Here is a 27,740-nt window from a genome sequence, read left to right as displayed (position 1 = left end):
TAGGTAATATTAATAATATATATTTACAATTTTCCTATATTCCCATAGTAATCAGTGCTATTTCAGTATATTGTTATTTATACAACAGTGACACCTATTGGCCTAAGATATGGCTGTTTAATTTCATTTGGGATTGCTGAAATTGTAACAATGTTTAATTATTAGAGAGACTTTATAGAGTGGATATTTTCTTGCAATAAGATAGTTACTAGTTACGACTTATTGGATACATTATTTCACACAGGCTGTAATGCCTGCCTGTTTTCTTATCAGGATCCTAATTTAAGGCATATAAACAACGAGGATTTCAGGTTAACTATACCTTTAGTATTCTTGGGATAATAAAGATACACACACTTATTTAATATTGTTTTATTTCTTTTAATATTCACATTTTTTCATATTTCACGTCAGAGGTTTATTTTATTTCAATGAATTGAAAGTTATATTTTATATTTATTTTCAGTGCACCAACAAAGAGGACATTCTTTTCTTCTTCTTTTTGTATTGTGATTCTTCATTGTCTTTTTCAGCACCCCCAACATTTGGACAAATAATATAATTTGAGAATTATTAAATTGGGGTTATTGTATTATCAATATACTGATACCTACTGGTGCAAAAGTCTTTCTCTTGCCCCCTTTCCCTTGATACACTAGTGACAGAATAATGAATGGTAAAAAGAAAAGAAAAAACGTCCATCCTATACATTTTAAAACAACCTAAATATGGCTTAAAGTAGGCAATCCCACTTACCTGCAGAAAAAAACAAATAAAATAAATAAATCCACTGTATTTCATATTGACCGGCAGTACGATCTTGTGACATCCTGGTGTCACATGATCCCTGCCGTGCTCTCATTGGTTGAGTAATGGCACCCGCAGCTCACATAATTCCAACTCACTGGGACTCATTATGTGGCAATGAATAAATAACATAACTCAGACAGCTGTCCGGAGCCACAACATTAATGCCCCGGTTTCCCGATTCCGAGTGAGAGTCTATATTTATTAGTAATTGAAGGTTACGTCACATGACATCTTGTCATTGGACCACGTGGCCACAATGGGCCAATTGCCATGGTCGGCACTGTAAACTAGAGTTCCCAGCAGGCTCCCACCCAATAATGTGACATTTTCACATGACCAGATGAGATGGATCACATACCTGCTTGTAGGGAACATAACATGTATCTCAATGTGCCCTCCATACATCACATGACTGTGAGTGGACCAGTCACTGCAATTAACTCTGTGGACTACATTTCCCAGTTGTCTCCCCTCCAAGGAGTTTTGTTTCATTGCATGATGATTTTATATGGAAGTGATTTGTGAACCTTATGGACTCCATGATTTGACCATGTTTGGCAGTGTATGTTCCATTAGCAAGATTTTGCTAGAAAACTATGCAGCATGATAGAGTGATCACTGCAATGAGATGCTGCCATCTCATATACAACAACCAAGTTGTGTTTAACTGGTAAATGATAATGATGAATACATGAGAGTCAAGGGAAGATAATTATCGAGGATGAAACATGTTTATTATAGGGAGTGGTGATATATTAGCAGCCATGCACAGTGTGCATTCATACTGACAAGCTTGTTGAATCTATAAAAAAATTATGTAAAAATTATTAATCAGTAAAAAAGAAAATATATCAATACCAATGCAAAACAATTGATTTCTAGTGTAGATTGGTGGGAAAAATACAGGGGAAGGGACAGCGAGGGTTGGAATTATACAAACATTGCCCTATTTTATTTCTCCCTAATTTGGTCCACTAATATTCTAGCAAATTAAGCTTCACTAGTGGGCTAAAGTATCCAAATTTGCCATATACTGTATGTACTTACTGTAGTGCATAAGTCACCCAGTGGTTTTATATTTCCTCTATAAACCATTACTTAACTACCACTACAGCATTAAAGACACTGGCACAGATATTTGGAAAATGAGGTCACAGCTTAATTTATTGATCAAATTGTGATTAGTTATATAAATAGTGGTAGGAAAAAGAAAGGAAACCTTGGCCGGGACCCAAGAAGATTATTTAAATAAATGGGGAATAAGTGCACCTCAGTGTAAACAGAATTGGGCAGTACCACTATACCCTAATTGGCATAGCACTGGTACCTCCCTGAGATGAAGACCAGGTCCTCTGTGATGGTGACAAACTTACTTATCACTCAAAGGGAAGTGCCACTCAACCACTGTTGCACCACAAATAGGCTGCGGAAGAGCACTGCTTTCCATAATAGAGGACACAGCAAATAGCCCAGGACAGTAGCATAAGATTGCTTGCCATGTCACTAGGAAGGTAGAACCTCAGCTACAACAGGGGGTCAATCTAACTCCATCACCAGGGAAGTGTAATGGAGGAAACACTACCTAAGCATTTAAATCATACTTACCTACTTTTGAAAAGCATTTTAGGGAGATTGTGAAAGCACCACCTATGAGCGCGGTGGTAAAGGAGGTTGTACTGCTACATCTGAAAGGCGTGTCGTAAAATTGATTTATATTAACATGTAAATGAGTCCCAAGGCAGTTAGTAAGCAGTTAGTTAGTACTTGTTAATTAAACACACTGTTACTTTTCAGAAAAGTCTTAAAAGTCTTATAACCAATGTAGGGTAATTAAACTAATGATCCCATTTCAATGTACGTTTTTTTTGTTATATAACAGCTTCATAATGGGTGCAAGGTGCAATCAGGGTGATTATTAGACACTTCAGGGAGTCAGGGAGATTGCTATTATTTCATGGAGTCTCCCTGACAATCAGGGAAAGTTGGCAGGTATGATTTAAATGCAAAAATGGCTTACAGACTGTAACACACTATTCTAACTTGTACTTCTCCTCATTAGTAAGGGCAAGGGGATAAATAAGTATGTATTATAAATGTAGAACTTCAAATGCAGACATTTATTAAGGGGCTCTAAAAAAATTAGTTCTTATCTTGCATGTCATAGCAACATAGTTGCCTACTTTTGAAATAGCAGTTCAGGGAGATTGTGAAAGCAACACTGATAAGTGCAGTGGTAAAATGGACGTGTACTGCCACATCTGTGAAATGTGTCATAAAATTTACTTACATCCACATTTACATGAGCCCCAAAGCAGTTAGTAAGATCTACCTGTTGATGAAAACACACTGATATTTTTCAGGGCTTGCTCATGCATTGTGTTTTACAACGGATTCCATATAAGTGGCCAAGGGAAACCTTATATGAAAATTCATGTATCCATAGGGATCATCGTGCCTAGTAAAGAATGCAGGGAAATGGCGCTGATTATAACATTTTAATGTATATATCTCTGATTTCTTTTTTTTCCCCCAAGTATATAATAGCTACATAATGAGGGTAAAGTGCAATCAGTGCTACTATTTCAGGGAGTCTCCCTGACAATCAGGGAGAGCTGGCAAGTATGCATAGCATAGCAATAAGAAATGGTTTTGCTATTAATTTTAACCCAGCTTAAATATTTTACACAGCCATGGCAGCCAAGCTCTGAAACCCTAAAGTTTTGGGAGTGTGATAAACTGTCCCAGTCTGTAGTCCCCATTGAGAATTATGGGATCTGTGTTTTTCAGTGTTAGTTTGCTTACCCCATGCATAAACAGCCATGGTCGTATGGATTTAGGCTTCATAAACAGGCCCCTAATTTTATAATGCTCAAAATAGGAATAGTCCTATAGATACAAGATTCCAGTGCCAAAAATCTAGACCTGTACTTGACAATTTGGAACAAATTATGTGTGATGTGTAATTTTCAATATTCATAGTCGCTATTATATAAACTGCGAAGCAATCAAGCTAGTATTTTTGTGAGTGATTTCACACTAATCAGCAGCATTATTTTCAAAACAACAAAGATCCAATCACTTTATCAGTTTATGCATGCAGGGATAGAGCTTTCTTGCCAGCTCTGTCCCTGCATGCGATATTTGATACATCCTTGCGATGTATTCAAATATTGCATTGTGAATCTTGGCAAATTTATCTAATCACATCCACATCTGAGATGTGGATTATGATAAATAGTGCCCAAAGGGGTCTATTCATCATTACATAATTATCACTTGTGATAATTATGTTTTAAACTCACTGCACTTCATCATGCCTCACTAACAAAAGTATCACTTCGGAAAAGCTGCTCTTTTTGAAGTCAGCTTTTTTTAAAAGTAATACTTTTCCCCCTACACCTGCAGTGTTCCTATGGATTTCCCCTCGTCGGAGCCCTGACCCACCCTTAATGGTAACTCCACTGCTGTGTGTAAACCCCCCAACCTTTCCATGGTGTCTGCTCTGTCCCACTGTGTCCTCTCTCCTACCCCTGCTGCTGCTGTATTCCATGCACCATATACTTTCCCAAATGTGGTGTTTGCTCTGTGTCCCCCGTCCTGTCCTCTCTACTCCCCACCTGTCTCCTGCCACCACAAACTCTCCCCATCTTCCTGCTCCCGCTCACCTGTCTCCTCCACTGGGAGCCTAGATGGGAGCCTTCTGTTTTCTGCCAGTGAGTCCGAGCAGAAGCAGTGTGGGCCGCACACTGGTCTGCAGTGCCCCAGAACCCTCAGCTCCCGGAGCTCTGCAGTGAAGCTACAGCAGGGAGGGATCTGAATAGATTACTCTGCTGTCTGCAGTGGCTGCAATGTAAATTATTGGGAACTGTATGCCATCTGAGGATGATGTACAGTAATACCACCAAGTACCAAAAAAATTTTTTTTTATTCGGAACATGAGGAATGGCCCTGACACTTGTGGGATACACACAAAAAATGATACCCCTTATGCAGACCTAACACTTGAGCATCCTTACTCTTAGAAAGGCAAAATAGGGGTAAGGAAGGAGCATGCAAATGCAGTCCAAGTAAAGTAAGGGATTATTCATTTAATTGTGTCGAAGACAGATCTACATGGAAATACTGTACAGTGTACATACTGATTATGACAGCACTAGAGTGAAGATTGACCTCTGAAGATGATTATGCTTAATGATCATGCCTATATTAAATAACTTTTTGGGTGTTTTTAAAAAACATTTTCGCTACTTTCAATTGTGCACAAGAAGGAAGATTACATATATTGTATTATTAATAAAGGGCTTTTGTGTTTTCTTTGCTTTAAAAAAGTAAAAGAAAAACTTTTGCTTTTGGATTGATTAGATGTAGTGTATATGCTTGAAGGTCATACTGACTGCTCTGAAATACCCATTGCACATCCTACTGCTGTGCATTTTTGAAAGAGCAGAAAACCTTCCCCATACATGAACTCCGTGATTTTTCTGTAGGTGAGGAAGTTCTGCATGGTGATCACACTGTTCTCCAGGCAAATCATTCTATGGGGACTCCCCTCTTTCAAACAAGAGTGTCCCCATCTCTCTAGGTACCAGGTTTGGGGATACAGTGGAACTTAAAACCTCTCCCTCTATCTCTGGCACCACTTCAGTGGCCAGCATGAGGGATCCCTCTGTGCACTAGCTGACACCAGGGCTTCCAGGGGACAATGGCAGCGCATGATCCCGGTAAGAAAAGCTGCCAGCATGTGGAGAGAAAGAGGCAGAGATTAAAAATAGCTGCTCTCCCCCAATGCTCCAGCTTTCTGAGGTAGCGGTCTGCGCAGTGGAGCTGACCTGTGTGCCTGAGATGACCGGTGTCTGGGAAGTGAGGCGGCAGTGCTGTGTGACAGGACCAGAGTAACGGAGCTCTTCCTATCAATGGGACACTGCAACTTCCAGCACCTCCGGCAATAGCTAAGAAGGGGAGGCGGACATTCCCTCCCAAGAGGCTGGCGTGGCATCCTCTGACATTTCCGGGCTCTTGAGCTCGCGCTCCGCGGGAACTGCCCTTCCTATGTCCCTGGAATTACTATATAATGAGGCTCCAGCAAGCAGCATTTTAAACAGATAAAACTATAAGGAATGGTCCAAATCCAATAACTTGCAGGACATTTAAGTAATATTTAATTTTTTCCAATATGCAAAATACTTTCATGGATTACAATCTTGAAATTTCTACATGAATTATAGGTACGGATTTGCTTTAAAAAAGGGAAGTGGAAGTGCATATGTGTATGGCAATCAAATAGGTCAGAGATTCTCAAAAGTGGTTCTCAAGGCAACCCAACAGTTCAGGTTTTAGAGATATCCATGGTTGAGCACAGGTGGTAAAATCAAATTGACTGCTAATAAAGTACTAATAAAGTGACCTGTGGTCAAGCATGGATAGCCTTAAAAACAGGACTGTTAGGGTACCTTGAGGACAGAGTTTGGAAACCTCTGAAATAGGTAAATATACACAAATGCTAGAGTTGAACCTTCTATTTTTTTCAAATGAGAACATTTTCTTTCTTAGACGAAGATTTGTGTTCACCAATTGGACTTTAAGTCAATAGTTTTCTCATTAAAATAGACTTTTTTATTAATTATTTATTTTTAATTTATTGGGTTTTTTTGTTTGTTTTTTGCAATACACAATATCGCTGAGGACCACAGTATGAATAATTAACTGCATCCTACTTTATTAAAACAGAAAAAAGTGTTGCTATTGGATTGCAAATAAAATAAGTAATTAAGTGATAAATGTGGAAGTCTATACCTGTGCACACATTTCTTCCAAGAGTTATTTGTAGTAATGCTTTAGCCATTAAACCTGGCATTCTATGCTGAGCTGTGTCTCAGAGTGCGTGGTGCATATAAAGCAAATACCTTTTTTTATCTTGCTTTTCTTGAAATCTCCTGGCTACATTAGCATGCACAGTCTGCGTCTGAACATTAAATTCCAGGGATAGATGTTTTGCTTGGCTTTTTATTACCCTTTCCTTCTCAATGAAAGGTTTAGGAATTAAAATAAATATTTATCTTTATTTTATTTTTTGTCATTATAAACGTTACTTAGGGGAATAAAATAAAGTAATGTAACACTTTAGTCATGTTTATTAATGCTTTTTGTAAAGAAATTCAAACATATTAATTAGCTTGAGTTGTTTTTTACAGTTTTTGAAATATAGATCTGAAATCTATTCATGTTCTACAGTGACATTACTACAATAAGTCTGTATTTTAATTTGTGTATTTATGTATTTTAACTGCATCTCAAATATGAGAAATGAGATTACTTTTGTTCAGGGGCATCAAGTGGGGAAGTGGTGGATACAAGATCTCTAGGGGCCAGTGAGTGCAGGGTAGTTCAAACCATGGTCCAATACAGTGAAACAATGCCCCCTTTTCCCATACATGTGGCCATGATCCCATAGTCTCGGGATGCATGCCTAATGTCTTGGTGACCCTGTCTATAGTCAATGAACTTTGAAAAGTGAAAAATAACATTGGGGAATCTCTCTTTCTTAAATCTGTTTCTAACTTAATTTGGACACCGTTTTTGTTGTTGGTTTTTTAGGTTCTTTTCACTTCATGGCCCGTATTCAATTTGAGGCGAAAAGTCCGGATCCGCGATACTTTTTCGCCGATGACACAATTTTCGCCTGTTTTGCTTTTACCCCGTATTCAATTTGAAAGACTTTCCGCCTAGGCTGAAAGTCAATGCAATGTACTAGGCGAAAAAGTTGCGTCTATGAACAGCAGCCGGAACAAAGTGCAGAATTGGGGTTTTGGGGTGCAACATTGTGGGAACCCCCCTGCAGCCTTCAGACAGTCCCCCAAAGGAAAACTGTGTCAAAAAATTATAAAAAACACTTAAGGACACCCCAAAAAATGACTTTGAAAAAGGGGGCAAAAAAAATAAAATTTTGTGGTACAAAGTTAAAAACTAGCAAACTTGACTCTCGGGGAGTCCCCAAGTATGCCCCAGGTGTTTTTTTTTATTGTAGGTGCTTGCAGAAGGTGGATTTTTCATGATTTTTCAACTTCACTTTAGCAACTTTTAAATATGCTGACCCCCATTTTCAAGTACCCCAAATTTGCTGGGATAAGTTATTTTCATGAAATAATACTCCTGAATACTATTCTGCACCACGTATAGAAAAACGCTATTTAGCAGCTATTAAGGCCATTTAAAAACACCAAATACCTTCAGCAAGCTAAATCGGGGGGTACCATAGGTAACCCCCATGTCAGAGCATCTTTTGGGGGTGTCAGGCTGATTTCCTCAAATCTGAAAGTACTCTTCGCCTGTTCAAGTTTCGCGGGGTCCCATTTTCGCATACTTTCAAATTGAATACGGGGTAAAGCGAGCACACGCGCAATACTTTTCCACCTACAAAACAGGCGTAGTAGGCTAAAAGTCCGGGACGCGAAAAAGTATCGCGGCTCGGCTCAAATTGAATACGGCTCCATGTTTGAAGTGCACCATCAAATCACTGCATATTGAAGTAACATTTCTCTGATTAAAACATTCACATTTCACATGAGCATTTTGTTTGCTTTAGTGATTTTAAAAGTACCATTTTGTACCAGTGTTGAAAGCACTGAAAATGCCCTACATCTGAAATGCATTATATTTCAGCACACCTTGTATCACAAAGTATTTTAAATGAGCCACATAAACTGCACTTCTGCAGTTGTGCTAAAAATGTTAAAATTATTAGGCATTAATGCTTTTGAAGCTTGAAAAATTGATAACGTTCAACTTCAAATGCAGTAAAAACCAACAAATGACCACGGCGCTAATAAACCATAAAGAATGTACACAATCGACTAAGTGCTTCTTTGTCCTCCCACTTTGCAAGTGGAGGTGATATAACAATCAGCTGCAAATCTAAACTCCAGGCATTGTGATTCCCTAGTAAAAGCAAAAATGCAAATAACCAAACAAGACTGCGCTCATTAAAAACACACTACTAGACTGTAAGATGGCAGAAATATATAACAGTCAGGGCTTCTTATATGCAAAATTGTATAATTTAATCACATTTGATATATTTGACCACACATCACATTCATTTAAAAATAACAATATAATTGATAATATCAACGGTTATTTAGATATCTCAATAATGATGACCTATAAGGTACTTTGTAGGGCCTTCTTGAATAGATACATATATGACTCTAATAGACTGGTGTTTGATCCATAAAGAAATGAGTCAAGGGGGGACGAAATCAGTCCCAGGGGGATGGTTTCCAAAATGGAGGCGTTCCTTTACTAACGACTACAGTTTTGTGGGCAGCTGCACTGATATCATCAGTGATGTCAGTGGGGAGCTTCCTGCTCCATCAGAGCAGAAAGCTCCCTGGGGCTTACGAGTGCCCAGACCTAACTTTAGGGTCTGGTCGTAAGCCACTATGGTCACGATGGTGATCACCATCGCGACCATCAACCTGGTCGGTCGTTAAGCTGTGGGTGGTAACCCACAGCTTAATGATCGACAAGGAGGCGGCAGTTCAGCATGCAAGCAGCCGCCCTGATTCAGAGCGACCGCTTGCAACTAACGACTGCCTCTGAATGAGGTCCACAGTTCCTTTTAAGACAGAATTATCAAGTTGACATAAAAAGTCTTATCCCAAATCCTGTAGAATTACCACGTATGGGTGCGTTTAGGTTATCCAGAGTTAGGTGAGTGGCGTTCCGAGCCGGGATAAATGCACCAGCAGTCTCTCTGTCTCCCGTTCTTGAACAGCTGATAAAGCCACGTGTGTGTATCTGGAATAAAATAACAGCCCAGTGGGATTAGAGTAATGGCTTGCTGTATCTTTTCTGTCTAAGTCCAGAAAATATTCCAGTACTCCAGTGCACTTGACACACTTGGGGGTGCTAATATTGAGAGGTCCTCGGACATGTTTCGCCCCTTCACATAGAGGCTTTTTCAAAGGTGACAAATATTTTTCTGGACTTACACAGAAAAGATACCTCAAGCTGTTACTCTAATCCCACTGGGCAGTTATTTTATTCCGGATACACACATGTGGCTTTATCAGCTGTTCAAGAACGGGAGACAGAGAGACTGCTGGTGCACTTGTCCTGGCTCAGAACGCCAGTCACCTAACTCTGGATAATCTAAACGCACCCATACGTGGTAATTCTACAGGGGTAAGACTTTTTATGTCACCTTGATAATTCTGTCTTAAAAGGAATTGTATAATTTGTTTATATTCCATTCCACACGGATTTCTATTTACCTTTGGACTCATTTCTTTATGGATCAAACACCAGTCTATTAGAGTCATATATGTATCTATTCCAGAAGGCCCTACAAAGTACCTTATAGGTCATCATTATTGAGATATCTATATAACCGTGGCTATTATCAGTTATAGTGTTATTTTTAAATGAATGATGTGTGGTCAAATATATAAAATGTGATTAAATTATTAATTTTTGCATATAGGAAGCCCTGACTGTTGTTATATATTTCTGCCATCGTACAGTCTAGTAGTGTGTTTTTAATTAGTGCAGTCTTGTTTGGTTATTTACATTTGTGTTCAACTTCAAATGCCTATGTGATACCATTCTGAATTCTGCAGTATTCCATTAGCTGCTAAGGAAGAGGGGGACTCATCCTAAGCACTGCAGATGTTCAAAGGGGGGAACTTACTTTATATTCCATGCTTATACAGGTTGAGTATCCCATATCCAAATATTCCGAAATACGGAATATTCCGAAATACGGAATATTTTTAGCATGACTGAGATAGTGAAAACTTTGATTTTTGATGGTTCAATCTACACAAACTTTGTTTAAGGCACAAAATTATAAAAAATAAAGTATAAAATGACCTATAGGCTGTGTGTATAAGGTGTATATGACATAAATAAATTTCATGTATGTACACAAACTTCGTTTGAGCCACAAAATTATTGAAAATATTGTATAAAATTACCTGCAGGCTGTGTGTATAAGGTGTATATAAATCATAAATGCATTCTGTGTTTAGATTTGGGCCCTATACCTTAGACATTTTAATATAACATGCAATTATTCCAAAATACGGAATATTCCGATATCCAAAATACCCCTGGTCCCGAGCATTTTGGATATGGGAGACTCAACCTGTAGTTGTATTTGATCCAGCTGCAGAAGATCCCCGCCCTCTACCCACCTGCATCTGTTATTATTTTATGCTCTGGGGGAGGGAGCAGTGAGAGAAGGGGCAGGGGGAGCACAGGACGGCACTGGGTACTGAGACACCAAGCACCGGCCCTGATTTGCTCAGACTTGGGAGGAGGTGAGGCTTGATTATGTAATTGCACTAAGAATGGAGGTCATCAAACACTGCACCTTCCAACCAAAATACTGCATACATTTTTACAAGCAAGGAAATAAGATCGAGAGCATTGAAAGTGATCTATGTCCTCCATCTTCTCCCACAGACTCAGGGATTACCCTGAATGCCAAGGTCAAGGTCCCCTGAGAAGTTATTCTCTGGTGATCATGTTTTATTACCAGCAAAAAAAACTCTGCACTGCAGAAATTATTATAATGTTCATGGATTGGTAAAAATGTTCCCCATCCTTACTTCAATCAAATCAGGGGCACCCTTGTTTAAAAAAAAAAAAAAAAAACAGTCCTTTTTTCAAATGATGTGGTCATTGTGGGTATTGCCTGGTGATCACCATTTGTCTGATGATCAGTTGGTGATAACCTGTGCAACAGAAATACTAGTAGAGCTGCAAAGAGGGGAGGGCATTTAAAATGCATGATCTCGTCCATTCTAGCACTTACACATTCAAAGACGGGATGCAGTTTATTTACCTGCGTCCGGATTGCCGGACGTCTGCATCCCAAAGCTGGAAGCCCAACTCTGTACTATAGAAGGGCGTCTAAATACAGATGCCTATCTTTAGCCAGACACCAAAATCCTGATGCCCGGAAACCCAAATGAAGGTAATCGAGGACTGTTGCTGGTAGCCGCGGGGAGGGAGGGTTGGTTTTAGGCACCCCCAGGGCAACAGGGTTAGGCACCCCCTGGGGAGAGTTATGGTCAGGCTAGGAGAAGGGGTGTTTAGGTTTAGGCACCACTGAGGGGAGGTTAGGGTTAGGGAACCCCCAGGAGGGTTAGGTTTAGGGTGCAGGAAGGGGGGGTTAGGGTTAGGCATCACTGGTGGGAGATTAAGGTTAGGCACCACTAAGGGATGGTTAGGGGGGAGAGAGGGGAGGGTTAGGGTACTTACCAGCCCCAGTCGGGATCCTGAAGGTTCAGGCTTCCAGCATCAGTATTTAGTGTGCTGGCAATTACATACCGATTCCCCAAAGACACCCTAGTTTGAAAGAGGAGAGTCCTGTTCTCCAACAAATTGGCACTTTTAGCAGTTAGTGCAGATTATTTTATGAAACCTATCTGTTCAATCCCTCCTTTTGCTGTTTTGGCAAGCTGAATTAATGCCAAAGCAAGAATATTTAGTATTTCTTAGTGGTGCTTAGAAAACAAAATACTTGCTTTTTTGAATTTCCTTTAGTTCACTTTCTTGCAGTTTTGATAAAAAACACTGTTTTTGACCATTTATTTAGACTGGTTTTGTTATGAGAGAAATATGTAAACTTATGATATTTTTTGAAAATTCACAGGTATAAATTGCTTGGGTATTGCAAAATTAACTGATTTTGATGTTGATATGAGACCAACCGATAAAAGTGCTAAAATAGGCACAGAAGCTAAAGTTAATAACAAATGTAACCAAAATAGATTAATAAATGCTGTCTTGTATCATTTCACAAAACAGAATATACAAAAATAAAAATAAATTGTATTATAAACATGCTCAGTTACAAAGTTTTGTGTAGGTAAAATCCACGGTGAAATCATAACAAAATTCATATACAAAATAAAAAAGGAGTTTACCAATTTTCCAATAATTAGCCTGTGAGTATTTTAAAGACAGGTGCTGAAGCACACTGGGAAATGAGATTTAGTGTTCCATAATCTTTTTTATATACTGTATTTTAGCTGTAATCTTCTGAAGTTTATTGCTAGCATTAATAGTAATAGTGCAGGGAGCAGCTACTCTGTCAGACTGCAAACCTTAAATAAGTAATATGTAGTTTAACTACGTTGCATTAACTAAAGCAAAGTAATCACATAATGCATCATCTTTGGCTCAGGAACAGTATATAAATGGTAATTATTTTCTCATTTCTTGATATTTTGTAAAAGAATGCTTTCAGAATGAAGGTACCTTAACATTAAAAAATGTAGGCTGCTTAAGCACAACTAAGGGTTGCTATAATGGGATGTGGTCGGCTCCAGAATCCCTACAGCCGGCATCCCGAAGGTAAGTATTGGGGGTTAGGAGAGAGTTAGGTTTAGGGTTATGGGTAGGCACTGGGGGAGGGTTAAGGTTAGAAAATAGAGGGGGAGGGCTAGGTCTAGGGTATGGGGAGGGGGAGGTTAGGTTTAGGCACTCAGGGGGTGGGGTTGGGGGGTTTAGGTTCAGGCACTGGGGAGGGAATGTTAGGGGTAGGGGTAAGTGGTAGGATACTTATCTACAGTTGTCAGGATTCTCACTGTCAGCATGCCACTGTCAGTATTCCGTCCGGCAGCATCCCGACTGCCAGGAACCCATACCCAACCCGCTATAATACTCCTTTAATCAGGGAAAATATGAATTTCACAGGTCCTGTGGCTGATTGAAATCAGGTGAAATGCACACTTGAAGTCAGCCAGCCACAGAACTTGCACAATTCATGTTTCTCTGATTACAGAGATATTATAGCAACCCTAAACTTAACTAACTATTGAAATGTAGACCAAAATATTTCACTAATATTATAACTCACAACAATAAGAGGATAAAGGGTTTGTTCATTTATTTTTAATTTTAAATTACATTTGTCAATTTCCTCTATAAAGTTTTATTTTTAGATCAGAGCACCTCACATTGAAAATACTGGTCATGCTCCATTTACATCCTTGTCAAATAAGTTCTGCAAAATATATATTTTAGGCATATCTATCATATTTTGCAAAACTTTGCTCATCAATTGCATTTTATTATGTTAATTGGTGTGTAAATCAGTAAAAATCTTACAAACAAGAGAAGTACATAACACTATGCTGATCCTTACATCTGGAAATCTCTCCCCACTCTATAAGACTCTCAACCAGTCTGCAGTGTTTCAAATGCACCTGTGCATTAAAACCTCTTCTCACACTCTTAATTCATACATTATGATCTTCCTCCTCATCTCTTCCCAGGTCTCTTCCATATTATACCCCATTTACTCTAGCACTATCATTGTCTTTAATCTGCTCCTCACAGTTTGTGACTTTGATCTTTTCTGACTGCCATTATCAGCCTGAATCATTGAGTGCTACACTGTAATTAAGTGTCACTTACTTGAGGCTAAGTCAGAGTTGCATTTTAGATGGGCACAAGTGTGACCACATTGTGTGAATGAACATAAATGCAGATAGTAGTCCATATGCAAAGTTGCACCTATTCAGATGCACTGTCCCATCCACCTGCTTGTAGAAGTAGAGGACACCACTATCAGCGTGATTTTGCACTAGCCCTATACTGGGTAGAAGAGAGACAGTTGGATAAATAATGTGCAAGGGTGGAGGGGGAGATGTTAGGAGAGGTTATTTTGATTTGTTTATTATCAGCATAAAGATGGTGTTGTAGACAAAAGGAGAAGATGAGTTCTTCAACAGAGGATACGTAGCATGAAAGGAGCAAGAACAAAGCATTGATATGTAACAACAGGAAGAGGGAGAGAAAGGTAAGAAAAGTATATATAGAAGAAATAGTTACAAAGATGGCAGTAGAGCCAAGGGAGGGCAATGTCACTAAGAGTGGAGGGTTTGAATAAGGAGAGGATGGTCAAAGGCAGCTGGCAGTTGAAGGAGGATAAGAATGTAAAATGACTATTATATTTAGCAGCGAGAAGATCATTCATGTTCTTAGTAAGGGCAGATTTAGTGGAGTGAACAAATTTATGACAGGACAGAGAGGCTTTATTTTAGAAAGGGAGAGACAAAGGCATGTTTAAAGCAGAATGAAAAGAGAGAGTTTGAGGGGTGCATGGCCTGGCAGCCATCTAGGATAGCCATGTTTCTGGGAGCTCCGGTCCAGTGTCTTCCTCTGAGCCTGTTATTAGCTTCCAGAAGACACTCAATCAGCTCCTCATACCCCCATTGCCTTCTGCTTACCTGACTCACCAGGGGGACACAGTTGACAGAGCCGGAGAGTATCCCTGTGTCCTTGTGGGTTGCAGCCTGTCTGCTCCTCCTTGGCCCGGGCCTGTACTCCCACATCTACCAGATGGCTGACCTTCCAAATGTGGGTCTGGACTCCTGGCTCCTCCGGGTGTTCTTACCACTGCTGTGCTCTATCCACTGCTGGCTGAGTGCCACTGTCTGCGGTCTGCTTGGGGTCCATCTATGCAGAGCCAGCTTTCTTCCCATGGCTCTGTCCTCACCTCATATACAGAAGTGCTGCCTAGGCATGCACAAACCATCATTGAGCTGCAGCTTGCCCCATCTACCCACGGACCATCATCCAGGTGGATTGCGGCTGCTGACTGGTGCATATAGTGGAGGGAGAATCCCAAAAGTGTCGGCCAGAGTAGCAGGACCTCCATCAAACAATATAGGCAAACTACAGCTGTATCCCTGCTAGTTAATTTGTCCCTGACAATTTGGTCTTTTGGTGAGTAAAGATATTCCTCTCTCCAGATTGGACTTCACTTATAATTACAAATAACTTGTCTCTCCCTGCACCTGTTGTCCAGAAGATTATGTTTCGTTAGACTCTCTACATTTGTCCTACTCTGAAACATCCTGCTACAGTTCACTCACCACTTACAGTACCTTGTATAACCTCACTTTCATAGCCCTCTTTTTTTTGCAAGAAATGCTATCTCCAGGCTGGGCTGGGTCTATAAGATTTCTACAATCTCATATATCCCCAACTACCTCCATTTTATTTGAGTCTATCTGCTTATTCTGCTGCACATTGGGACACTGGCCCTGATTCAGAGCCGGACGCTCTGACCAGAGTGCTCGCTCTGAATCAGGGCCGTCCTATTTAAATTTGGAGCGGCCTTTTGGACGCTCGCATAGCTGTGGGTTTCCACCCACAGCTTATGCGAGCGTCCACGATGATGGTCGCGATGGTCAAGACCATCGCGACCATCGGGCTTGCGACGAGACCCTGCGGTAGGGTCTCGCTGCCGCAAGCCCTGGAGTGATTTTGGCTCTATCAGAGCCAAAATCACTCCCACTGACATCACTAGTGATGTCAGTCGGGCCGGCCCCATACGGTAGGCGTTCCCATGGCGTTCAATCACCATCGACATCACGCCCTCTTTGGTGCGAAACCCGGAGTCTCGCGCATGCGCATTTGGGTACCATCGACCCGCTTGCGAGCTTCCTGCGCTCGCGAGCGGGTCTGAATGAAACCCACTGTACCTTCCTTGCTCTTTGTATCCATATTGTGGTTATTAACTGGAATTGCATCGCACGGCATAGGGAAGCTAATTTAAACTTCTGGATTTTCCTAATTCCTCACTCCTACAGTGGAACTGTGACCTCTAATTTTGTGACGGCTGTCTAAACATTTTTCTCTGGGGGTTGGTGCACATCTGTATGCCTTATATGTGACATCTTGACAATATATTGTGCTCCCAACTAGTCCATCTATTGTTTTTATTGGTTAATTTTTCTTATGCATGGGTGAGACTGAGAAGTCTGCACTCAAAAAAGAGAACTCTCATCCCAGAAGTGAATAATCCCAAACAGATATGAGATATTTTCTTTTACCAACTCCCTCTAATTAGTGCTCTGTCCTTGACATCTCTGATTCCTCACCTGTCCTTCCTCCAAGCCCTTCATCCTTGGAAGATCTTTCCTCACATTAATCATCAAAAGTGGGCAATGAGTTGAAAGAGAGTCTGACATATATCAAAACTTTGCTGACTAAACAAGAACCCCAAAATACTATCAGACAAGAGATGGCATCTGTTAAACATGACCTGTCACAACTCTCAGATCACCTTACATCTCTGGAAGAGTATCAAGAATCTTCGGATAATGCTCTATCCAAGATGACAGATACTATATATCCCTTCAATCTGCAGAATTAAAATCTCTAAAAGCTAGGATGAACTATCTACATAACAGAGGGAGAAGGCATAATATCCTTATCAGAGGCCAACCTGAAGTAGTCTAATCTTCTAATCTTATTGATGCCCTGACAAAGATTTTCAATGAGATCTTTGGTAATGATCCGAATGATAAGATCATTTTCAACAGGGCTCATCGGGCCCTCTTTTGACAGGCCAAGAGATGTTATTTGTAGACTACTATTTTTCCCAAAAGGAAGATATAATATGGAAAGTCAGGCAATTGGATGGTGTGGACTTCAACAGTGACATTATACACACTTATCAAGATCTAACCTGGCACACTTTGCAACTGCATATAGCATTGCGTCCACTAGATGAGCTACGCAAATGCAATTGAAATATAGATGGGGTTTTCCATTCCAGCTTCAAGTGACATATCTTCAAGCTTTGGTCACCTCACTACTTTCTTAGCTGATTCTAATTTTCAGCCAGGTATTAACCTATCCCACTTCCCTAAATGAGCTTCTGGGGGAATCTTTAGAGTTGACCAACTGGTGTCCGCTTTAGGCAGGCGTTACACAATTTGCAGAAATCTATGAGAAATGGACTATCCCCAAAACTGACTTTTGGACATTTCTGCAACTATGCCACTTTCTCACTTTAGAAGATAGGGTGGCTTTAGCCAAAAAAGACCTTACCATATTTGAAAAGCAATGTGTTTCACCTATGCTCCCCTCTCACACAGTATCTGCCCTTTACCAAATATTATTAACAAATCAGGATTCCACCATACCGCCATGGGCTATAGCATGGAAGAAAGTTTTAGGATTTAAAACTTACATGTCTTCTTGCTAGCTTCAAGAAGATTTTGGTCACTTACAGCATGGCGACCCGTCTCCTGTTTTTCTTTGTTTTTTACTGTTAACCTTAAATTGGCATATTTCCATATCAATATTTTTGATCTATGCCTGGGTGTAATTGCCTAATTTTTTTTTTAAACAGATCCTGCTATGTCCTAATATATGTGCAATTTGTCTATGTTGTTAATGCACAATTGTGAATATTAATAAAAACAGAATATACAAAAAAAAATAAAAAGGTTAAAGTAGTGAGCAATGTGGGAGGAAGCCTCAAAAGAGACTGCTTGAGGAGGCAAGGGAGTAACTTGAAGTTGGCATTGAAGGAATCCAGCATTAGAAAGAGGGGGAGGTGAAGGAAATATCTTGCAATTTTAAAAGAAAAGTATAAGTAGTGAAGGCAATGGCTGTGAGGGCAGGGGAACAGTGGAAGGGCAGAAGTAGGAATTTGAAGGTGGCAAATCGACAGCAGATATTGGAGCCATGGGAGGAGATGATAGTTTTGAATAGGACTGTTTGGAGATAGAAACACATAGATGTAAGAGGAGAGCATGAATTTGAAGTTAAAGAAGTAAGAGAATGAAAAACAAAATCTTGTCTTGCCTGTTTGAACTATATATTGTTTATGTGTATTATTATAATTCTTCCTGTACTGCACTATGGACATTTAGTGTTGGCATATAATAATAATAATAATAATAATAATAATAATAATAATAATAATAATGAAAAGTAGTACTTTAACACTGTGAACTTGGCTTGTATCAATATAAATTAGTTTATATTTTAATGTCATAGAGATTATCACATCTTATTGGCATATTTTTGAAGGATCGTCACTGTTCCTGAAGCTCCTCTATGCTTTCCATACCATGCTCAATGCTCTTAATGCTCTTCTAAATACAGTACATCTGCTCATTGTGTGAAAAATTATATAACCTGAAAATACTGAAATTATCTTTTCCAATACCTTGTTTACAGTGGAAATGTTTAAAGTTGTCAGTGAGGTTCTCTACCATACCACTCTACATGGGAAGAACAAAGGCCCTGATTCAGAGCCGGACGCTCTGACCAGAGCGCTCGCTCTGAATCAGGGCCCACCTCCATTAATATGGAGCATCCTCCTGGATGCTCGTATAGCTGTGGGTCACCACCCACAGCATATACGAGCGTGCAGGATGATGGTCGCGATGGTCTTGACCATTGCGACCATCGAAACTGCGAGCAAAAGCCTGCGGTTGAGTTTTTCAACCGCAAGGCCAGGAGTGATTTTGGCTCTATCAGAGCCAAAATCACTCCCACTGACATCACTAGTGCCCCCAGGACACGCCCACCAAAGGGGGCGTGCTGTCAGTCAACATCGACAGCATGCCCCCTTTGATGAGACACTCCGAGCAAAGGAAAGTCCTTCGCTCATCGCGTTTCGCGCACGCGCACGATGGAGCTCCCTCCGTCGTGCGCATGCGCAGTGCAGACCATCGACCCACTTGCGAGCGGACAGCCGCTCGAGAGTGGGTCTGAATGAGGGCCAAAGTACACATTTCCAATCTAATCTTAGATCTTGGAAAGTGGCTTGTAGCTCTCTTTGCATGGCATCAATTCATTTACACAATGGGGATGACCACCATCTTGTAAAGTCATTGCATGTTAGAAGTAGAGATGTGTTTGGAACTCCGTACTATATTTTGGTTTTGGCAAAACCACCCTTAAGTTTTTTGGTTCTTTTCTGTGCTGGTTTTAGTTTTGGATTTCTTTAAAATTGATAAAAAAAACAGCTAAAGCATGTAACTTGGACCTGTTTACATGCAATCCAAAACCCCATATTCATTTTTTAAATCCAAGTTCTGAACTTCCAGCAGATACGAGCTTGGGCTTGGTTCAACTCAAAATCCCAAAAGTCATCTGAGTTGGAACGCGATTCGACTTGGAACCCAACAGTTCGGGTGTGTTCTGTTTTCTGCAAAACAAAAGCACACATCTCTAGTTACTGTGTGCACTGTATTTCCTATTTTATATTTTGGATCAATTATAACAATGATTTTGTCAATGTCTACAAATTGTGGATTATTTTTTTTTGTGATAGAAGTAATAGAAGTCCTCTATCAAAATTAACTGTATAAATAGAACTGCACTGGAAAGCCAGTATACAACAAAAAACTGCTTTTCACACAATAATTCATAGATTACATTGCAATTTTATGGTGTCTTTTGGCTATAACTAATTTTGTAGTCTTACTATACCACATGTCCCATCATTTTTCTCTCTCTTATTTTCATTTTTTTACCACTTGTAATAGAAAAAATCTCTCCTGCCCAGCATACACATAAACTACGCAATCATTCACTGCAGAGTAAGCATCCTGTGGCAAAGTCATGTTATAGAATGTGCTACAACCAGCAATAACTTGTGTTTAGCTGTGAGAATACACTGTAATACTGTTATATAAACAGTAAAACCTTTTAATATCAACTATTTTTGCTCCACCATTGTACCGTATCTCATACATGTACCAACAAGAATTTTTATTAAGATTTACTTTAAATTTCTTTAGCAACAAATATGTTTGTCATGCCTTCTGCATATGTCTCATATCTCATGCCTTAAGCATAGACAGTGCTGATTACAGTCATAATTGATATCGACCCCATCTAGTAGTCAGCACAGTAGTAGAGTAATTGTGTACCTCACAGGCCACCTTAGCTTAGTCCTCAGGGTTTTCTGGGTAATTACTTGGGGCAGCAATTTCATTCCTCGCATGGTCAGCCAGACATCTGCACACATGTGCTCCTCTCAGCGAGCATCTGATGGTGAGTTTTATTCCTGAATTTGCCTTCATAGATCTGCTAATATATAGTATGTAATCCAGCATACTCTTGGATATGTGACTCAATGTTTGTATACTGTGTTCATGTTTCTGCACCCTTCATGTTTGTATGTTTGCAGTTTTGCACTGCAGTATCTCAACAGTGCATGTTGTAATTGCATTCTATTTTTTATCTTCACAGTTTTACCAATTTCCTCTTTTGAATAATAAAAACACAGTTCTTCAAATCACCACATTTGACTGGGATTATTGAAAAAATAGAGTTGGTTATACTGTATGCTTTGAATTTATCAAGAGATTTAGTGAGAGGCAGAACAATGTTCATTAAACATGGATGTGTTGTATATTATTTTTAAATGATCCTTCGCCCTTTTTATTTTAAAGGGCATACTGGTAATTTCCAAAGGGCAATCAGAATGGAAATTCTGACAGAACTATTGTGAATATTTAAATATACTTTGTTGTTTAAATATCATGTGTACTGAAGCTTGGCATAATCGTACAATATTTCTGGGAATAATCCTGCTTTTATTTTGTTCTCTAGATGAAATGAATGATCAGCAGAACACCCTCTCCTATATCCTCATCAATCCTTCTCCAGACACCAGGCTGGAACTGAATGATGTTGTGTAAGTCAAGGGAGGAGAGCACAGAAATCTCATCCACTCTGCCTGTTTTCAATCTTTCATGCAACAGTTCACTTCATGCCACCCAGTTTCTATCACTATTCTGTGCAATTATTTTTAACCTCTCCTGTGACACAGAGAAACAGACTTGTAAGGAGTCAGCACTACATAGAGTAGCAGAATTAATTCTTGCCTCTCCTGCGAGCCTTGTAGCATGCATTGTCACTAGACAGGTCTTCAATGGCATTACAGTACAAGAACAATTATTTCTTAAAAAAGGAAATTTAGGTAATTAAAAAAGGCAACCTTGGATGCAGCAAAACAAGATGGTGAAAATGTTAATAAATGATAATATTAAATAGTACAGTAAATACTTGTAAAACACTTTTCTTTTATTAAGTGTGTTATGCTATGTAGAAGGTCCTCTGGGCTATCTTTGATCGACTGATGAAATAGAAACTTGTAGTACAACTACTATGCCCTAATGTATACAAAGGTTTTGTCACTCTGTGCAATGTATAGTACTACTGTATATGCAGTTTCTATTGGCAAAACCTATGGTGTTGATCTGTGTCACTTGTGTGCAATGGAGGACAGTCCACAAGGCAGATAAGTTCACCAGGCTTATTGGTTTGTTAACTGGCAGATGACAGAATTCAGGGTAACACTGAGTTAATGCAGGTGTGCACATATAACTGGTACAAACAGATCCTGACAGTGAGTGTATATTACTGCTATACTGCTGTTATCACCTCCACTGCATAGTCACAATACTACACCACTATATAAATTAGTAATTCACTCCACCTAGTTTAATGTGTTCCATATCAGAAAGCTACACAGTCTCACAGTATTATGGGCCTGATTCAGAGATGGATGTTATTGCAAAGCGGCTGCATCTTTGTACATAGCGGTTGTGTTAAAATATGCAAAAGAAGACACATCATCGGATCATCTGTGTAAACATCATGTTGAAATGTGGAGAGCACTACTGCCATACGGAGGCATCAAGTCCTTACCAAGATGGCCATTTGAGGGTTACCCAGGATGGCCAGTGTTTGGCTGCACCAAAAGACACAGACCATGGCACTCCTACAAAGTGGGGCTGACATGCTCTCGTTTTGTACAGTGTTCCCCATGGCCACCCCCTCCACACCCCTGGCTGCAGACTGTCACTCATCTGATTTCTGCAGCTGCACTGCACATGTGCAGTACAACAAATATTGGAGATGTACTTAACCATTGGGCTTGATGGTTAACCATTTAGGCCCAATTAGGCCCTATGTCTTTATAGATTGGTACTGATAAAGCATCTAATAATCACCCAATGCTGTGTGACTATTAGGATGACACACAGCACTGAATTAGACTTTACCGTGCTGCAATGGTCAAAAACAATATGACCTAGCTATTTTGATATTTTACTGACTGTTTATTAACCATGCATTAGAGTATTGAATTTTTCTGTTCATACAGATTATTTTATCATTGGTGACAGTACCTTTGATATATCTCCTTAACATTGCAAGCATTATTCCGGCATATTTGTTCCAATGCAGAGGTTAAAAGCCTTGCAAATAGATTTTAATCTGCTGGTTATTTGCCAATGTAAATGGGTAGCAGGGTCAGCATTTAGTGCTAATTCAAAGTACGCTGACAGTTCCTGAACAGTGAACAGTTTCTAGGGACTGAGTTGGCAAAGCAAGTATTTAAACACTTCTGCAAAGTGCAGTTCTGTAGCAGCTGTTAAAAAAGCACTTATTCAGCATGACTGCACATTTCAAGCCAGACTGAATTAAAAGCCATTAAATTGTAAAATGGAAGGAGAGGTCGGCTCCTAAGGATGTCATACCTTAATATTTTAATAGCTGTTTCACAAATTGCGATATGCTTAAATTCTTTCCAGTTGATAGTCCAATAGTTCAAGGAAACGTAAACCTCTGGTTTTGAACTTTTTCCAGCATCTACATATTTACAACAGCTTTATTTTTATTTAATTGTGATCTGTAGCTGCACAGATTTCCTGCCATTCTGGTATCAAAATCTTTGTTGTTTTTTTCTTGCACCTCAAGCAAGATTTCCTTTACTGAAATCCTGCAATACTGTAGCAATGGTGGTTCTGTAGTAACCTCATGGTTAATTGAATAGTCCCCAAAGTGTAGTATTCGCCGTCTGTGTTGCTATTATTATTACTACTACTACTACTACTACTACTACTACTACTACTAATAATAATAATAATACCAGGTGGTCTCTTGCTCTATGTCCAATTTATGCAATGAGTTTGACGTTATTAGATGAAAACTAAAGTATGCTTTGAAAGCACAGCTAAGGGTTCCAAATCTCCAGCATCGGTGCTTCTAGGTCCCTTCATTGCTTCGTACCTTGGGCCTGTTTCTGGGTAAGATGCAGTGTCGATGCTGCACACAGTTGGCTGATATTGTACATCTGAGTCGCACAGCGCATGTGTCCTGATTGTCAGCACTCGGAGACAAAGTACAGCTTTGGTCGCAGGGTCTATGAATTTTAGTGGGAATTCCTGAGAGGTAATGGGGATGGCAAAGCTGATGTTGTCGTGTAGTGGGTGTGTTGCTGACCAACAATGCACAACTACTCACACAGGAGGCCATACTCCAATGGAGAAACTACACTTGCCATATGGGCATCTCAGAATCAGATCCCCTTTTGTGGATCAGAAACTGGTACCTTTTTCCCTCTTAAGAGTTTGTCATTAGACTGTAACATCATAACCCAGTACCACACTCTTAGCTCATTACCAATATGGGGGAGTAGTAGCCGGAAACTTCACAAGTATGAAGATGTTCATCCATGTCAGTGGCTAGCACATAGTGTGGTGGCAATACATTTATAATAGTGTAAGGACAATACATATATCAGGGCTCAACAAAGTTTTGGAAAATCTAGGAGCCATCTTAAAAGTTTAGGAACCAGACCATCGTGCATTACCAAAATTTATGAAAGCTTGTATAGACCACCACTCATGCCCTTTCAGTGCCCCTCAACCTAGTAGTAAGCCCCCTTTAATAGTGCCTCAGTAGTAAGCCCCCTGTAATAGTGCCCCCAGTAGTAATACCCTTGTAAAAGTGCCCCCAGTAGTAAGCCCCTTGTAATAGTTTCCCCAGGAGTAAGCCCCCTGTAATAGTGCCCCCCAGTGGTAAGCCCCCTGTAATAGTGCCCCAAGTAATAAGACCCCAGTAATAAGCCCCCTGTAATAGTGCCCCCAGTGGTAAGCCCCCTGTAATAGTGCCCCCAGTAGCAAGCCCCTTGTAATAGTGCCCCCAGTAGTAAGCCCCCTATAATAGTGCCCCCAGTAGTAAGCCCCCTGTAATAGTGCCCCCAGTAGTAAGTACCGTTTAATAGTGCCCCCAGTAGTAAGCCCCCTGTAATAGATCCCCCAGTAGTAAGCCCCCTGTAACAGTACCCCCAGTAGTAAGCCCCCTGTAATAGTGGCCCCAGTAGTAAGCCCCCTGTAATAGTGCCACGCGCACAAAAAAAAAAAAACAGAATACTTACCTAAGCACCGATCCTGCATCTGCTGCCATCCGCCACTCTTCAAAACTGTGGGAGAAACGTCACGATGTCTCTCCCATAGTGCCCGTGGGTGGAGCCAGACACTGGAGCTCAGGAGTGAGCTCTGGCGTCCACCGCACCTCGTTACTATGGGAGAGACATTATGACGTCTCTCCCATAGTGCCCTTGAGGGGAGCCGGACGCTGGGGCAAAGAGGTGAGCTCTGGCTGCTGCTGTGGGTAGTCGGGCAAATAGAGCTTCCCTACAGTGGCAGGGGGGCTTGAAAAACTCGGTCACCAGGACTAAAACCTTAGTCGGCGACCTAGTGACCGGGATTTTCTTGAGCCCTGTTATAATACATTTATATACATGTACAGTAACAGGTGTATTATATTTGAACTGTTAAATTAATAAACCTTTATAGTTAAACAATAATTTCCCTTTCTTGGAGTGCTGTATTATTTCACCCATCATTATATTGGCAGATGCCTACAAATTGGTTTGTGCATAGGGGATGTAAAAAAAAAATGGAGGTTAGCCAAAACGTTAATTCCAAACCAGTGTAGCATTTATTGACTATAACAGGATACAGGAAACAGAAGATAATAAGTCAATTTGATAAGTTAGTAATCTCTCTTGGGATAAGCACTGTACACCCGTATAGCACAGTGAAGCTCCGATACACACAGTGGCAGGCTTGGGCACATGTAGCCAAGTAAACAAGTCTTGCACCTGCAGTCTAATTTGGTTGACCTTTATGTCTGGTGCCTCACACATGTGACAAGTCATATACAAGAGACTCGTGATGTTATTGTGTCTGATGAGTCATACACAATCAATAACACAGACAGGCATTTGATATTGATGAGTCAGATTAATCATACTCAGTTAAGAGACAGCTTGTAGCATTTAACCATTTAACTATATTTCAACATATGAGTTTCCTGAGGAAGAAGTGGCAAAGCTGAAATATTGTACACTTCTGTTTCTTTTGGAAAATACTACTCAACATGAAAGCTTGTTTTTTTTCCACTTTCAAGAACCACCATATGGTGATGAAGGCAAGCGATTGAGATAAAGTTATCTCCTATTGTGTCATAATTTGTAGGATATCTAGGAATTTTCTGGGGAGCAATCAGATCGATATTCCCAAAGAGGTATGGTCTTATTGAAAATGGGTGCAGGGTGTGCAGTCCACACAGCCTCATGGTCCAGGTGGGTAAACATGTGGCACCCATAGATGATACCTGTCTATCGATGCCTCAGAAATCACCAGGTGCTGATGCCACATTCCCGGAGATCAGAGTGTGCATGGCAGAGTCTGGCACAGTGTCGGAAGCCCAGTCTTTTCTTACTCCACCCCAGCTAAAAGAAGAGACAATGACCCAATTTACAATAAATGCTCATTAAGACTAAAAAGCATCTATCTCTACATTTCTCTGTTCTGAAAAGCAGTTTCTCTCAGTTGCTATTTTTGTTGAATGAAGTGCCAAAATGTAACTACAAACATTATTTTTCTGTATTTTTAGATATCTGATTAGACCAGATCCACTGTCATATGTTCCAGCTAATGCATCAAGCCGGAAAAGCAGCTTTTGCAACACAACTGGGCAAGACTCAAGGGATGAGACGCAGCTTTGATATTCCATTCGATTTTGTGATTTAAGAACTGATTTGTAACTGTAGCATCATTCAGCCATGAAAGACGTACATTTATTGTTAGGAGTTACAAGTCGACAACTAATATTTACTATATATGTTGAACTAAAAATCAGTTATTGTTTACGTCTGTAAATTGTTGCATGTTGTTTATTTACAACTGTCACTTTCAACATAAGTGTAACAGGTCGGTAAAGGTCTAGCTCTTCAGTTTGAAAATGTAAAATGAAGGGTGACTTTTTATATATACTGAAGGTGTCTTGTACAAAAAAACTGAATGTATTATCAGTGTCTTATCGCTTCTTAATGTGAAAGTGTTTTGTATTTTTGTCTTGAGAGTCAAATGTTATTTTTTGACAGATCATAGTTGTAAAACAACTCACGAAGTACATATTTTGGATAGTTTTTTTCTATAGCTTATTGGCTGGCAGTTTCATCCTTGGCAATATACCAATAACCATTTTGGTGGAAAACATTTCTATCTAATCATATTTTATGTTCTGATGTTATATTTTGTTTAATAAGTTACCCTTACTTAAGCATATTTATACAGTAATCCAAATTCCTAGGGAATTTTTGAAGACATATAGCTGACATTTTTTTCTCTGCTAATTTCCCCGATTTGTATCAAGTACTATTTACCTTGGTTTGTTTCTGGATCGAGTCTTTGATGTCTGTTCTTATACTGTGTGCTGCTTAAATTACAATTTATTAAAGGCAAGTACTTAAAATGTCTGCAATCAGTAAAGTGTTCTGTATAAAACACATATTAATACATTTGGCAAGCATCATATTTTGGGCTGGGTTGTTTGCTAAGGATACAGTTGCTGTGTCGATAATCACAGTGTCCACATTCACAATTATGATGTCGACATTGATATTTATCTGCAGAATGGTAACTTATTCACAGTGTCAGCATGTGAAATGTTTACAAACTGCGGAATGCCAACTTTAAGGGTGAAAGTGGCGGTTTAGTGTTATGCTACATGAGGGGAGTGTTTGGGTTAAGCACTAGGGGGAGGGTAAGAGTTCAGATTAGGGTTAGGGATTAGCATTACTCTCTGCCATAACCTAGCACAGTGTTGGCTAACCTTGACACTCCAGCTGTTGTGGAACTATATATCCCAACATGCCCTGCCACAGTTTTAGCATGCCCTAATAGCAAAACTGTAGCAGTGTATGCTGGGTTATGTAGTTCCATAACAGCTGGAGTGTCAAGGTTAGCCAACACTGACCTAGCATGATAGTCGGATCAAACGATCACCTGACAATT

The 27,740-nt window shown here is 39.9% G+C and overlaps 1 protein-coding gene across 2 annotated transcripts in view; it reads left to right on the top strand.

The window, feature by feature from the left end:
• LOC148517309 (potassium channel subfamily T member 2) overlaps positions 1–27,080 on the top strand; it is a 1,089,312-nt gene extending 1,062,232 nt beyond the window's left edge. For both annotated transcript variants that reach the window (XM_088478860.1, XM_088478861.1), the window contains 2 exons: positions 21,196–21,280; positions 26,338–27,080. In XM_088478860.1, the coding sequence (XP_088334986.1) occupies positions 21,196–21,280; positions 26,338–26,449 (197 nt within the window). In that variant the 3' untranslated portion in view covers positions 26,450–27,080. The remainder of the gene's footprint in view (positions 1–21,195; positions 21,281–26,337) is intronic.
• The last annotated feature ends 660 nt before the right edge of the window (positions 27,081–27,740 follow it).

The sequence above is a fragment of the Taudactylus pleione genome, unplaced genomic scaffold (genome assembly GCF_031769625.1).
Source record: "Taudactylus pleione unplaced genomic scaffold, aTauple2 ptg000223l, whole genome shotgun sequence".
Taxonomy (NCBI): domain Eukaryota; kingdom Metazoa; phylum Chordata; class Amphibia; order Anura; family Myobatrachidae; genus Taudactylus; species Taudactylus pleione.
Note: the sequence above shows the minus strand (reverse complement) of the source record. Positions and strands in the feature narration are given on the sequence as shown.